The sequence below is a fragment of the Anolis sagrei genome, chromosome 12 (assembly GCF_037176765.1).
Source record: "Anolis sagrei isolate rAnoSag1 chromosome 12, rAnoSag1.mat, whole genome shotgun sequence".
Taxonomy (NCBI): domain Eukaryota; kingdom Metazoa; phylum Chordata; class Lepidosauria; order Squamata; family Dactyloidae; genus Anolis; species Anolis sagrei.
Window position 1 is genome coordinate 13019328 of NC_090032.1, and position 13977 is coordinate 13033304.

The 13977-nt window shown below is 45.2% G+C and overlaps 1 protein-coding gene across 3 annotated transcripts in view; it reads left to right on the forward strand.

Moving 5' to 3' along the window:
* The window catches only part of HNRNPUL2 (heterogeneous nuclear ribonucleoprotein U like 2), a 46879-nt gene that overhangs the window by 21964 nt on the left and 10938 nt on the right, over positions 1-13977 (forward strand). Inside the window, exons 8-12 of one of the 3 annotated variants that reach the window (XM_060758271.2) lie at positions 253-375; positions 1976-2107; positions 6661-6829; positions 6957-7157; positions 13526-13570. In XM_060758271.2, coding sequence (XP_060614254.2) covers positions 253-375; positions 1976-2107; positions 6661-6829; positions 6957-7157; positions 13526-13570 — 670 coding nt within the window. Of the gene's footprint in view, positions 1-252; positions 376-1975; positions 2108-6660; positions 6830-6956; positions 7158-13522; positions 13571-13977 lie in introns of all 3 variants that reach the window. The other 2 variants (XM_067472444.1, XM_060758272.2) reach the window with 2 other exon arrangements.

A 13977-nucleotide genomic window follows, 5' to 3' on the forward strand; every position in this document is an offset into this window, starting at 1 on the left:
CCCCGCATGAGAAGCTAGAGCTGACAGCAGTTCTGCCAGCACAAGGGTTCAACTCATTGTGCCACTGGGGGCTCCTACTTAATGGGTTTGTAAAGCAGCAGTCCTAGAAGTCAGGTCTTCCAGGTATAATCCATGTTTTGTGAATACTGTACTTTTTTGATTCTACGGATTTGAATGCACTTTGTGTTCAGCAAGCACTACCTTTTCTAATGTGACTGGTTTACTAATTTTTCTCTCTTTGTCCGATTCCAGGTCATGCTTATGGTTGGGTTGCCAGGATGTGGGAAAACCCATTGGGCACGTAAATACACCCAGGAGAATCCAGATAAGCGCGTCAACATCTTGGGGACAGACACAGTTCTCTACAAAATGAAGGTAAAAAAACCAGAGATCGTAATAATAATAATAATAATAATAATAATAATAATAATAATTTATTTATACCCCGCCACCATCTCCCCAAGGGGACTTGGGGCAGCTAACACGAGGCCAAGCCCAACAGTTACAACAAAGCAAATATACAACATAAAATGATACAGCATTAAAATATAATGAAAATAATAAAAGAACAATACAAAATAAACACAAGATGCAATATAAAAACACAATAATTGATCAAGGTGGGCAGGGCTGATTGCAAAGACTTTTTTAAACCCTAGGTGAGATAATTAGTGTGGTGTATCTGGAAGGAGGTTCAGGTGGGACAAGCAATGGGGTCTAATTTCACTAAAGGGTGAGATAAAGTGCATCAAAGGACATTTTATGCAGGGTTTGGTCAAGGTAAGGGATTGTTCATCGAAACCACTCTGAAACATCCAGGTTTTTAGGCTCTTCCTGAAGACTGCCAGGGTGGGCGCTTGCCTAATCTCTCCAGGAAGCGAGTTCCAGAGCTGAGGGACCACCACAGGGACCGAGGGACCACCACAGAGAAGGCCCTCTTCCTTGTTCTCACAAGTCGCGCTTGCGATGGGGGCAGGAGTCAGAGAAGGGCCTCTCTGGAAGATCTAAGGGATTGTGTAGGTTCGTAGAAGGAAATGCGGTCACGAAGGTAGGCGGGTCCCAAACTGTTCAGGGCTTTGTAGGTGATAACCTGCACATTGAATTGGGATCGGAAAATAAACCGCAGCCAATGGAGCTCCTTAAACAGGAGGGGTAGACTGCTCCCTGTAATTCACTCTGGTTAGCAGTCTGGCTGACGAACGTTACATCAATTGAAATTTCTGGGCTGTCTTCAAGGGCAGCCCCAAGGAGAGTGTATTGCAATAGTCCAACCAAGAGGTAACTAAGGCGTGGACCACCATTGCCAAGTCAGACTTCACGTGGTATGGTCGCAGCTGGCGCACAAGCTTTAGTTGTGCAAAAGGCCTTCCCAGCCACCACTGACACCTGAGCATCAAGCGTTAGCGCTGAGTAGGAGGTTCCCCAAGCTGCAGACCTGTGTCTTCAGGGGGAGTGCAACACTGTCGAGCACAGGTTGCCACCCTATACCCCGGTCCGGCCTGTGATTTACCTGGAGGATCTCTGTCTTGTCAGGATTAATCTTCAACTTGTTCACCTTCTTCTAGACCATCACAGCAGCCAGACACTGGTGTAGTATCTGAGGGGCTTCCTTGGAGTTAGGTGGAAAGGAGTAGTAGAATTGGCCGTCATCTGCATAGAGATGGCACTGAACTCCAAAACTCTGGATGATCTTGCTCAGCGGTTTCATGTATATGTTGAAAAGCATGGGGAAAAATGGAACCTTGTGGGACCCCACAGATCAAAGACCAGGGGTTTCAGCAGGTGTGCACCAGCTTCACCAACTGCAGTTGCAGTTTCTCAAGTCGCTCCTGACACGACAAAAACAAAACAAAAAAACCCTCAATTTGCTTCTGACATGATAAATAAATAAATACTTGAAGTTATATTTTGATCCCCCAATTACTCTTAAAGATACTTTTTGATCAGTTTTGCATTGTTTTCTTTTTCTTGTTAGACAAAGGGAACTCAACCTGAAGAAACACCTGACAGAGCAACTCGAGATCAGCTGTTTCAGCAAGCTGCCCGTTGTGTTAGCAAGCTTATCCAGATTGCTCCCAAGGCAAAGAGGAACTTCATTCTCGATCAGGTATTACTGTTTTTTAAATAAAAAAAAATAGTTTGAGGTTGAGGAAGTGAGAAATTTGCAATCGCAACTAAAAATCCTAGCCATTGTGACTGTTAGCCGTAGTGACTAACGGTTTAGTAAAGGTAAATGTTTCCCCTTGACATTAAGTCTAGTTGTGTCTGACTCGGGGGGGGGGGGGGTGCTCATCTCCATTTCCAAGCCGAAGAGCCCGTGTTTTCCATAGACGCCTCCAAGGTCATGTGGCCGGCATGACTTCATGAAGCACCGTTACCTTCCCTCCGGAGCGGGACTTATTGATGTCCTCGCATTTGCGTGTTTGCGAACTTCAAGCTTTTATCATTTTGATTTTTTTATCATTTTATTAATGAGATTTTTATGTGCTGTTGATGATACTTATGTAATTGTATTTATACTCATGTATTGTTGTCTGCATGTGGCACTTGGAGTACTTCTGTGGGCCGTCCTGAGTCCCTTTGGGGAGATGGTGGCTGGGTACAAATAAAGATGATGATTTTGAGTATGGCAGAAGCCGGGGCTAACAGCGGGAGCTCAGTCCACTCCCTGAATTTGAACCGCCGACCTTTTGGTTAGCAAGTTCAGCAGCTCAGTGGTGTAACTCGCTGTGCCACCAGTGGCCAGGACTAGGAGTTTACATGTACAGTAGAGCCCCGGTTGTCTGAGCTCCTCTCATCCAACACTCTGTATTATCCAATGCCATCAGGTGGCCAATTGGAAACATTGCACCCTTTGATATGTGTTCATGAGAGGGGTGACTTTCCTGTCGTAGTCAACTGTGAATCGCACATTGTGGTATTCCTGTGCCTGCGCAGGCCCAACTTCGGAACCTTCTAGAAGCTTAAAGTGATTGTATCCCCCTCCTGGCCCCGCACCATCTCCTCTCGAGTATATAAGACCCCTGGGAGGGGCCAGCCATCAGTCCTCTTTTTTCTGCCATCAAGTAGGCTATCAACTAGTGAACCTTCGTTGATTGTTGGATATTGACTTGGACTTGACTTGGACTGACTTACGACAAGGTACGGCTTTCTTTCCTGTTGCAAAAACTGGGAAGAGAAGGAGGAGGAAAGCACATTTCCAAAGGGAAGGGAGAGAAGAGGGGTGAATCAAAAGAGAAAGAGGAATAGGTGGGAAAAAGGGGGGGGGGAGGGAAAAAGGAAATGTGATGCCACTCTCCCTGCTCTTGGCGCAGTCAGAGCCTCGCTTTGGAGACTTATTTACTAACTGTACCCTCCACGCGTTGCTGTGGCCAACCTTCCCTCCCTTTTTCTCGCCTTCCTTTCCTCTTTTTTCCCCCCTTCCTATTTATCTTCTTCTTTCTTCCATCTCTACCTGTTTCTTTTCTCCCTATTTTTGCTCTTTGGTTACATCCTTCCTTCCTTCCCTCCCTCCCTGTCTTTTTCCTTTCACTTTTTTATTTCCTTCTCTCCTTCCTTGCTTCTCTACCCTTCTTTCTTTCCTTCCTTCTTTCCCTCCCTCCTTCTCTACTTCTCCCTTTCCCTCCTTCATTTCTCCCCTCTTTCCCTCCTTCTCTCTTTACTTCATGACTTTCCCTTCCAACTCAATTCTGTAAGTCTATTTAATTTGTATTATATAGTAATATATAATAGTAACATATTATATAGTAATCCATATAACAATGTATAAAATATTGTGTTTATATCTTACATAGAAAGAAGGAAAGGAAGAAGGAAGGAAAAAAGGGAGGGGAGGAGGGAAAGAAGGGAAGGAAAGGAAAGAAGGAGGGACAGGAAGGAATGAAAAAGGAGGGAAGGAAAGGAAGGAGAAGGAAGGAGGGACAGAAAGGGGGAGAAAGAAAAGGAAAGAAAGGGAGGGGAGAGGAAAGAAGGGAAGGGAGGGAGGGAGAGAAGGAGTGGAGTGTGGCAGAGGCAGCTATCTCTCAGTCTGGATGTTAATAGGAGAGAGAGAGAGAGATAAATGTGTGAAAATTAAAGCAGAAGGATCTACAGAAATGAGAGAGAAGAAGGGGAGGAAAGAAAGAAGGAGTTGGAGGAGGAGGAAGGGAGCAGGACGCAGAGGAATGGGAGAATTCAAAAATAAAACTTGTTTCTGCCTCTTTCTTTCTTTCCTCCCTCCTGCAGTGAAGGGAGGGAGGAAAGAAAGAGTTGGCGAAGAAGGGAAGTCTCTTTCGCCTCCTCCCTCCCTCCTGCCTGCTGATTCCACTGGGGCATCTTGGAAGAAGAGGAAGCGACGAAAGAGGGGGGGGGCAGCCAAGAGGAAGAAGGGTGCTGCTTCTTCTGGCGAGGGAAGGACTTGAGGAGCCCCTCCACCATCCTCTTCTGCTTCCTCACTTCTAAAGCCTAATGCTTTAACGGCCGGCAGTTTCCCCGTGAGGAGGAGGTGGCATGGTCATGGGTCTCTTTATGGGCATGCAGTTTCTCCTTTGTGGACATGCAGTTTAGAAGTCCTTTCTGCTTTTTGTTTTTGTTTTTTGTTTTGTTGCTTTTTTTTGAGTGAAGGACATACATTAGCCTGATAAGTGTATTGTGTCCAAATTTGGTATCAATTCCCCCAGTGGTTTTTGAGTTTTGTTAATCCCACAAATGAACATTACATTTTTATTTATATAGATTTGGGGCTTTTATAACCCATCCTTTCTCAACCTCTGCAGAGGGACTCAGGACGGCTAGACTTCTCTCCAACCCAGACTTGTTTCCAAATCCGGGGGAGGGGGGGGGGCTCGTGGCTGGAAAGAAGAAAAGGGGGGAGAGAAGGCTTTTCTCCTTACCTGGCTGGGTGGGCGGAGGAACCCCCCTTTCTTCCTGCACACGCACACACAAATTTTGTTCCAGATCCTCCCTCTCTCTTCTCCCTTCCTTTTTCTCCCCCACGCACACTCTCTTCCTCCTCTCTCTTTTACAACTGACAGCTTTGCAGCACCTTGCACTTCTGGCCTCCTTCTTCTCTTCTAACCCAAGCAAGAATAATTAGAGGCATGGAATCCTAGAAACACAAGAGACCTCTTCCCTTAAGAGGGTATGCAGTCCATCCCCATTCTTCTAGGCTGGAAGGCACAAGCCAAGCATTCCCAACGGAGGGCCACCCAGCTCCAGATGAGAGTCTGGAGACAGTTGACCAATATCACTGTTTAGCAAACTATGGTTTTCCAGTGATTCCATTCCTCCGAGCATTGCAGCACACCCAAATACCTGGGAGTCACTCTGGACCATGCCCTGACCTACAAGAAGTACAGCCTGAATATCAAGCAAAAAGTGGGTGCTAGTAATAATATCATACGAAAGCTGACTGGCACAACCTGGGGATCACAACCAGACACAGTGAAGACATCTGCCCTTGCACTATGCTACTCTACTGTTGAGTACGCATGCCCAATGGGGAAACACATCTCCCCACACCAAAACAGTAAATGTGGCTCTTAATGAGACATGCCACATTATCACGGGGTGTCTGCGCCCTACACCACTGGATAAATTACACTGCTTAGCCAGTATTGCACCACCTGACAGCAGGGAAGTTGCAGCCAATAGTGAAAGGACCAAGGCAATGACATCTCCAGCTCATCCCTTGTTTGGGTATCAGCCAGCACTTCAATGACTTAAATGAAGAAATAGTTTCCTAAGATCTACAGAGACACTCACTGGAACACCTCAGGAAGCGAGAGTCCAAAAGTGGCAGGCTCAAACCCAGAACCTCAATCAATGGCTCATACCAGATGAGAGACTCCCTCCTGGACACACAGAAAACTGGGCAACTTGGAAGGCACTGAACAGACTGCGCTCTGGCACCATGAGATGCAGAGCTAATCTTAATAAATGGGGCTACAAAGTGGAATCCACGACATGCGAGTGTGGAGAGGAGCAAACCACAGACCACCTGCTGCCAAATAGTCACTGTTGTATGTTTTTATGTTGAATGTTTTTATGTTGTGTAAATGCTATTTTAAATTGTAAGTCGCTCGGAGCACCTTGGTGGAGAGTGACTAATTAAGAAGTGAAGTGAAGAAGTGAAGTGCTGCAATGCAACCTGAGCCCTGCCACATGCACAATGGAGGACCTTCTTGTAGCAACACCAGAGGCACTCCAAGTGGCCAGCTACTGGTCAAAGGACATTTAATCAACTACCAAGCTTGCAAACTTTGTGTTTTGTTTGTTTGTTTTTAAAAAATGCAGTACAACTGTTTGATCTTCTCCTGACATGATAAATAAATAAATAAATTACGGGATTCTAGAGATGTTTATATCTGTGTTCCCAACTCTAGTCTTCCAGGTGTTTTGGATTTCAAGCATGATGTTTCGGTGCTTAATTTGTAAAACCTTAATGTAACTTGACGTTTAATAGGCTTTTCCTTAATCCCTCCTTATTATCCAACATTTTTGCTTATCCAACATTCTGCCGGCCCGTTTATGTTGGATAAGTGAGACTCCTGTATAAAATTCAAGGTCCCAGGTTAGGAAAGGCTGTTTTACTGCATTTATGCGTGCTTCTAAATAGTTTCTTTCTGTCTTTGCAACAGGGTGTTTTTAAGGTCTTTTAAATCATTTCTTTCTGCATTTCAGTGTAATGTGTATAACTCTGGTCAGCGGCGGAAGCTGCACCCCTTCAAGGGGTTCATCCGCAAGGTAATAGTGGTGGTCCCTAGTGAAGAGAACTGGGAGGAGAGATTGGAGCAGCGGGAGGAAGCTGAAGGGGAAGACGTTCCTGAGACAGTGATGCTGGAAATGAAAGGTGGGCTCCACAAACAACCTGAGAAAACATGGGACAAAAGTGGTGGCGGGTGGGTGATGATATTAGGTCGCAATGACAACGTCTAATACCCATGCGCTCTCTCCCTCCCGTTTCCATCTGATTCCAGCCAACTTCTCTATTCCGGATAAATGTGATTATGTAGACGAAGTTCTGTTCCCAGAACTCGCCAAGGAAGAAGCTCAGCCTCTTGTCACAAAATATAAGGAGGAGGCCAGGAAATTACTTCCTCCTTCCGAGAAGCGGACAAACCGGCGCAACAATCGCAACAAACGCAACCGCCAGAATCGCAACCGAGGCCAGGGATATGGTAAGGGGGCCCAGGCTGCTATGTAAAGAGGGAATATCCTGAAACATACATTCTTATCTGTTGTTGAGGCTGCCTGTGGCCTACCCCAAGGAAAATTGGGATCTTCCAAGAGAAGCACTTGCATTCTTCTTGCCCAGATGACTGTCGTATTCCTGATTACACTTAATTCTCCTTGCAATCATGGGTTTAAATGTATTCTGAATTGTACACACTTAAAGGAGGATTTGGAAGACTTGGCTTTGCTCAAGTTTGAGCTCATGTAATCCATGAAGCTTTAATGGTTCTGTTTCCTGGAGGTCCTCAAATTCTGTGGACCACATGGGACCCCTCTTGCTCAAATTCATAATCTGACCTTGGAAAAATGTTTTTGGATTGCAGTTCATCAATGACATGCTGGCTGGAAAATTCTGAGAGTTATAGTCTAGATAAGTTAAATCTTTCAAGGTCTGCTTGCCAGCATTTACCGCATATATTCGAGTATAAGACGACCCGAATATAAGCTGAGGCACCTAATTTTAGCACAAAAACTGAGAAAATGTATTGATTCGAGTATAAGCTGAGGGTGGGAAATGCAGCAACTACTGGTAAATTTCAAAATAAAAATAGATACCAATAAAATTACATTAATAGTTAAATAGTTAAAAGCATCAATAGTTAAATGTTTTTACTATTTACATAAAACTGTAATTTAAGGTAAGACTGTCCAACTCTAGCCTTCTTCAGTGTAAATGTGCTGATGTATCCTTCCAATAATATGAGAGTAAAATAATAAATGTAATAATAATAGAGTAAAATAATAAGTGTAATAATAATAATAATAATAATAGAGTAAAATAATAAGTGTAATAATAATAGAGTAAAAATGTACCAAATATGATAATAGAATAAAATATTATAATAATAATAATAATAATAATAATAATAAAGTAAAATAATGGAAAAGTAATATTAAAAATAGAGTAAAATAATAAATGTAATAATAATAGAATAAAATAATAATAGAGTAAAATAATGGAAAAGTAATAATAAAAATAGAGTAAAATAATAAATGTTTAAAAAATAATCGAGTAAAATAATGAATGTAATAATAAATAGATAAAATGACGAATGTAATCATAATAAATAGAGTAAATTAATAAATGTATAATAATAATAGAGTAAATGTACCAAATGTAGTAGTAGTTGTAGTTGTAGTAGTAGTAGTAATAATAATGCTGCAAGAAGATTGCAGAGACAGACTACAAGCAAAAGCATAACATCATTGCTCAGATGATTCATTGGAACTTGTGCAACAAATCCCATCTGCCTGCGACAAAGAACTGGTGGAATCACAAGCCTGAAAAAGTTACAGAAAATGAACACGTCAAACTCCTCTGGGAATTCTGAATTCAGACTGACAGAGTTTTGGAGCAAAATACTCCTGACTTCACCATCATGTTAAAAAAAAAAGTATGGATCGTCGATGTTGGAATCCCAGGCGACTGCAAGATTATTATTATTATTATTAACTTTATTTGTACCCCGCTAGCATCTCCCGAAGGACTCGATGCAGCTTACAAAGGCCAAGGCCTCAAAACATAGCATAACAATACACAACCTAAAGCAAATAAAAAACAGTTAAAGCAATATTAAAACAACAAGCAATATTAAAACAACAATTAAAACAAGTTAAAGCAATATTAAAACAACAAGCAATATTAAAACAAAAATAATAAGCAATAAAAACAATACACCAAGACACAATAAAATTGGGCCGGGCCAGAGTAATGGGTACAGATTAAAAGTGCTGATGTGACAAGTGATATGTAGGATTATAGGGTAAGTGCAGTGTGCCAGCAATCTTAATTTCTACTAAAGTGTTTCTGGGACTTGTTGGAGTTTTCATATTCTGGAAAGGCACATCGGAACAGCCAGGTCTTGAAGTTCTTCCTAAAGACTGCCAATGTAGGGGCCTGTCTAAGATCTTTGGGGAGGGTGTTCCAGAGTCGGGGGGCCACCACAGAAAAGGCCCTGTCTCGCGTCCCCACCAGACACGCCTGCGACGTAGGCGGAATCGCGAGCAGGGCCTCTCCGGATGAACGAAGTGAGCTCATGGGTTCGTAGACGGAGATGCGGTCACGCAGGTAGGATGGTCCCAAACCGTTTAGGGCTTTGTAGGTAAGCACCTGCACCTTAAATTGGGCTCGGAAAATAAACGGCAGCCAATGGAGCTCCTTGAACAGGAGGGTTGACCTCTCTCTGTAAGGAGCACCAGTTAACATCCTGGCCGCCGCCCGTTGGACCAGTTGAAATTTCCGAGCCGTTTTCAAGGACAGCCCACGTAGAGCGCATTACAGTAGTCCAATCTAGATGTGACCAAGGCATGGACCACCCCAGCCAGATCAGCCTTTGTGAGGTACGCTCGCAGATGGCGCACAAGTCTCAGTTGTGCAAAAGCCCTCCCGGACACCGCTGACACCTGAGCCTCAAGCGTAAGCGATGAATCCAAGAGGACTCCCAAACTGCGGACCTGTGGCTTCAGGGGGACTGTAATCCCGTCCAACACAGGTTGCCACCCTATACCCCGATCCGGTTTGCGATCGACCAGGAGGACCTCTGTCTTGTCGGGATTGATCTTCAGCTTGTTCCTCCTCATCCAGATAGACACAGCGGCCAAGCATTCGTCCAGCACCCGAGAGGCCTCCTTGGAGTTGGGTGGAAATGAGTAGTAGTGTGTCATCTGCATAGAGGTGGCACCTAACTCCAAAACTCCAGATGACCTCTCCCAGCGGTTTCATGTAGATGTTGAAAAGCATGGGAAACAAGGTAGAGCCTTGCGGGACCCCACAGGTCAAAGGCCAGGGGTCCGAGCAGGCATCTCCCAGCTTCACCATCTGGGAACGACCCTGCAGGAAGGAACGGAGCCACGACAGAACCGTGCCCACGAGACCCATCCCAGAGAGTCGACCCAGAAGGATAACATGCTCGATGGTATCGAAAGCCGCTGAGATGTCCAAGAGAACCACAAGGTCACACTCCCCCTGTCCACCAAGGGGGAGGTCATCCACCAAGGTCATCCACCAAGGCGACCAAGGCTGTCTCAGAGCTCTAAGGATTACCTGGGAAGGAATCCCACTGGAGCATTGCAGCGCACCCAAATACCTGGGAGTCACTCTGGACCGTTCTCTGACCTACAAGAAGCACTGCCTGAACATCAAACAAAAAGTGGGTGCTAGAAACAATATCATACGAAAGCTGACTGGCACAACCTGGGGATCACAACCAGACACAGTGAAGACATCTGCCCTTGCGCTATGCTACTCTGCTGCTGAGTATGCATGCCCAGTGTGGAACACATCTCACCACACTAAAACAGTGGATGTGGCTCTTAATGAGACATGCCGCATTATCACGGAGTGTCTGCGCCCTACACCACTGGAGAAATTACACTGCTTAGCCAGTATTGCACCACCTGACATCCGCCGGGAAGTTACAGCCAATAGTGAAAGGACCAAGGCAGAGACATCTCCAGCTCATCCCTTGTTTGGGTATCAGCCAGCACGTCAACGACTTAAATCAAGAAATAGTTTTCTTAGATCTACAGAGACACTCACTGGAACACCTCAGGAAGCGAGAGTCCAAAAGTGGCAGGCTCAAACCCAGCACCTCAATCCGTGGGTGATACCAGATGAGAGACTCCCCCCTGGGCACACAGAAGACTGGGCGACTTGGAAGGTGCTGAAGAGACTGCGCTCTGGCACCACGAGATGCAGAGCCAATCTTAAAAATGGGGCTACAAAGTTGAATCCACAACATGCGAGTGTGAAGAAGAACAAACCACTGACCACCTGCTGCAATGCAACCTGAGCCCTGCCACATGCACGATGGAGGACCTTCTTGCAACAACACCAGAGGCACTCCAAGTGGCCAGATACTGGTCAAAGGACATTTTAATCAGCTACCAAGTTTGCAAAATTCGTGTGTGTGTGTGTGTGTGTGTTTTTATCTGTTTGTTTGTTTTGTTCTGTTAGAAATGTAATACAATGTTCTGGTTGCGGATGACACGATAAATAAATAAATAGTGCCGTGACCAGGCCTGAAACCAGACTGTGATCTAGGTAGTTGATGTCATCTAGAAAGCCATGGAGCTGGGAGGCCACCACCTGCTCCAGCACCTTACCCAAAAAAGGGAGTTTGGAGATTAGTCTGAAATTGTTCAGCACCGTGGAGTCAAGGGAGTCAAGGAGTGGACGAACCACAGCTTGTTTCAGTCAAGATGGGAAAAAACCCCTGCTCCAACGATGCATTAAAGATCAACACAAACCAATCAACCAACCCCTCCCTGGCTGATTTAATTAGCCAAGACAGGCAAGGGTGTAGAGCGTGGTCGCCCTCACAGCCCCAAGGACCTCTTCCACGGTCTCAGGAAGAACAAGCCTAAAAGAATCCCACAAAATTGGACAAGCAGATGCCTCAATCACCTCCCCTGGCACTGTGATGAAATTGGAGTCCAGCTCAAGGCGTATCTGAGCAACTTTGCCTGCAAAGTGATGTGTGAACTCGCAACACCGAGTTGCTGGGTCATCGAAGGTCTCCTCCACCACAGGTGGCTGAAGGAGTTCTCCAATGACCCGAAACAACTCCGATGATCTATTTGCTGTAGACGCTATACAGGCAGTCGTGAAAGACTCCTTGGCTACCAGTATAGCCACGGTATATGCCCTAAGAGAGGCAGTAGCCTGTGCTTGGTAAGACACGTCCCGAGACCTCCTCCAAATGCGCTCAAGCTCCCTTGTGTGCTTCACCACAGCCAACTCCTTGGTGAACCAGGGAGACGGCATGTCATGACGCAATGTGATGGGGCGTTTGGGAGTGATCGTATCTATCACCCTGGTCATCTCCCTGTTATAGAGATCAACCAAGGTGTTGACAGAATCGCCAGGTTCCATGGCAGGGAGAACCCCAAGATTCTCAGGAATCCCTCCAGATCCATCAGTCTCCTGGGGCGGACCGTCTTAATTTGTCCTCCACTCCTGTGGAGGTTAAGGGTCACAGAGAGTCTAAAACCGATCAGATAGTAATAAGACCATGACAGGAAGGGTGTTTTGTTCTTCCACTCTGATCATTCCACTGTCCGCCACAAAAACTAGGTCGAGTGTGTGTCCAGCCTGATGGGTGGGTCCTGATATAATTTGTGATAGCCCCATGGTCGTCATGGCGGCCATGAAGTCCTGAGCTGCACCGGTCAAGGAGGTCTCGGCATGAATGTTAAAGTCTCCCAGCACAACCAGGTGCTGGGAGACCAAGGCCGAATTGGAGACCACCTCTGCTAGCTCAGGCAGGGAAACTGCTGGGTCACGGGGTGGGCAGTACACCAGCAGAAACCCCACGCTGTCACGGTTCCCCACCTTCAGGTGGACACACTCAAACCCAGATGCTTGAAAAGAAACAACTAGAAAAGCTGACACAATACGAGGACTTGAAGATCAAACTACAAAGACTGGCACAAGCCAGTCAAGGTGGTCCCAGTGGTGATGGGCACACTGGGTGCAGTTTGTTTGTTTTTTTAGTTTTTTGTTTTTTTGTCGTGTCAGGAGCGACTTGAGAAACTTCAGGTCGCTTCTGGTGTGAGAGAATTGGCCGTCTGCAAGGACGTTGGGTGCAGTGCCTAAAGACCTTGGCCTGCACTTAAACACAATCGGTGTTGACAAAATTACCATCTGCCAGCTGCATTATTCGCCGATACATTACACAGTCCTAGACACTTGGGAAGTGTCCAACATGTGATCCAATACAACAGGCAGCAGAGTGATCTTGTTTGCTGTGGACTCATCTCATTGTGTTTCTAATAACGATAATGATGATGATGATGATAGTAATAATAATAATAATAATAATAATAGAGTAAAATATTAACTGTAATAAAATAATAATAACAATAATAACAGAGTAAAATAATAAATAACTTTGACTTGAATATAAGCCAAGGGGGCCTTTTTCAGCCTAAAAAAGGGCTGAAAATTTCAACTTAGACTCAAGTAAAATTTCAACTTAGACTCAACTTAGACTCAAGTATATACTGTGCCTTCCCTAATCTCATGAGTCCAGTTTAAGAATGAACTATCTTGGATGTTAGCCCTGATATGTAATATTTTTCTTGGCTCCACTTTATAGCATCTTTCTCTTTCCTCTCTCTCCCCCCCCCCCCTTTTATTGTAATGTTGACTCTACTGTATGCTGTGTTAGGTGCTGTTCTGCTGCTTAGCCTATCTTCTGGCTTCCTTTACCCTCACTCTGGAGCCCTTTCCTCCAGAGCAGGCCGATTTAGTCGTAGTCACTTTACAGTCTGAATTCTCACTGAGAGCAATTTTTGTTTTTCTTTTTAGCAGCTCAGCCCAGGCATCCAAGTATGCAGCACCCACCCGGGCTGCTGTGTGAGTAGCGCAATACTCTATGGGAAGGTGGGGCGGAGCATGGGGGAAGGTGGGATCGTTGCTTTGGGGTAGAGGATGGGGTGGAATGGAGAAGGGCTTGTGTTTGGAATTGAGCAAATACTTGAGTGGACACTTGGCATCCGTTTGTCCACATTCTCCCTTGCCCGTGGGGGGGAGTTTTTCCCCCACCTCACCCTCAATGGTAGAATTAGGAAGGGTATGTGGGGCTGAGGAGCTGTTGCTGATCCTAAAGTGTTTCATAAATGGCAAATGCTCTCTTATACTTTTGGAAATTGGTAGAAAAGAGAATGCAGCTCAGTGTTTCCCTCCATTGTGTTCCCTAGTTTCTTCCATGCTATAAAGATCTGCTGCTGCTCCTCAAGGAAGTGATGGCTGCAACAACAGTT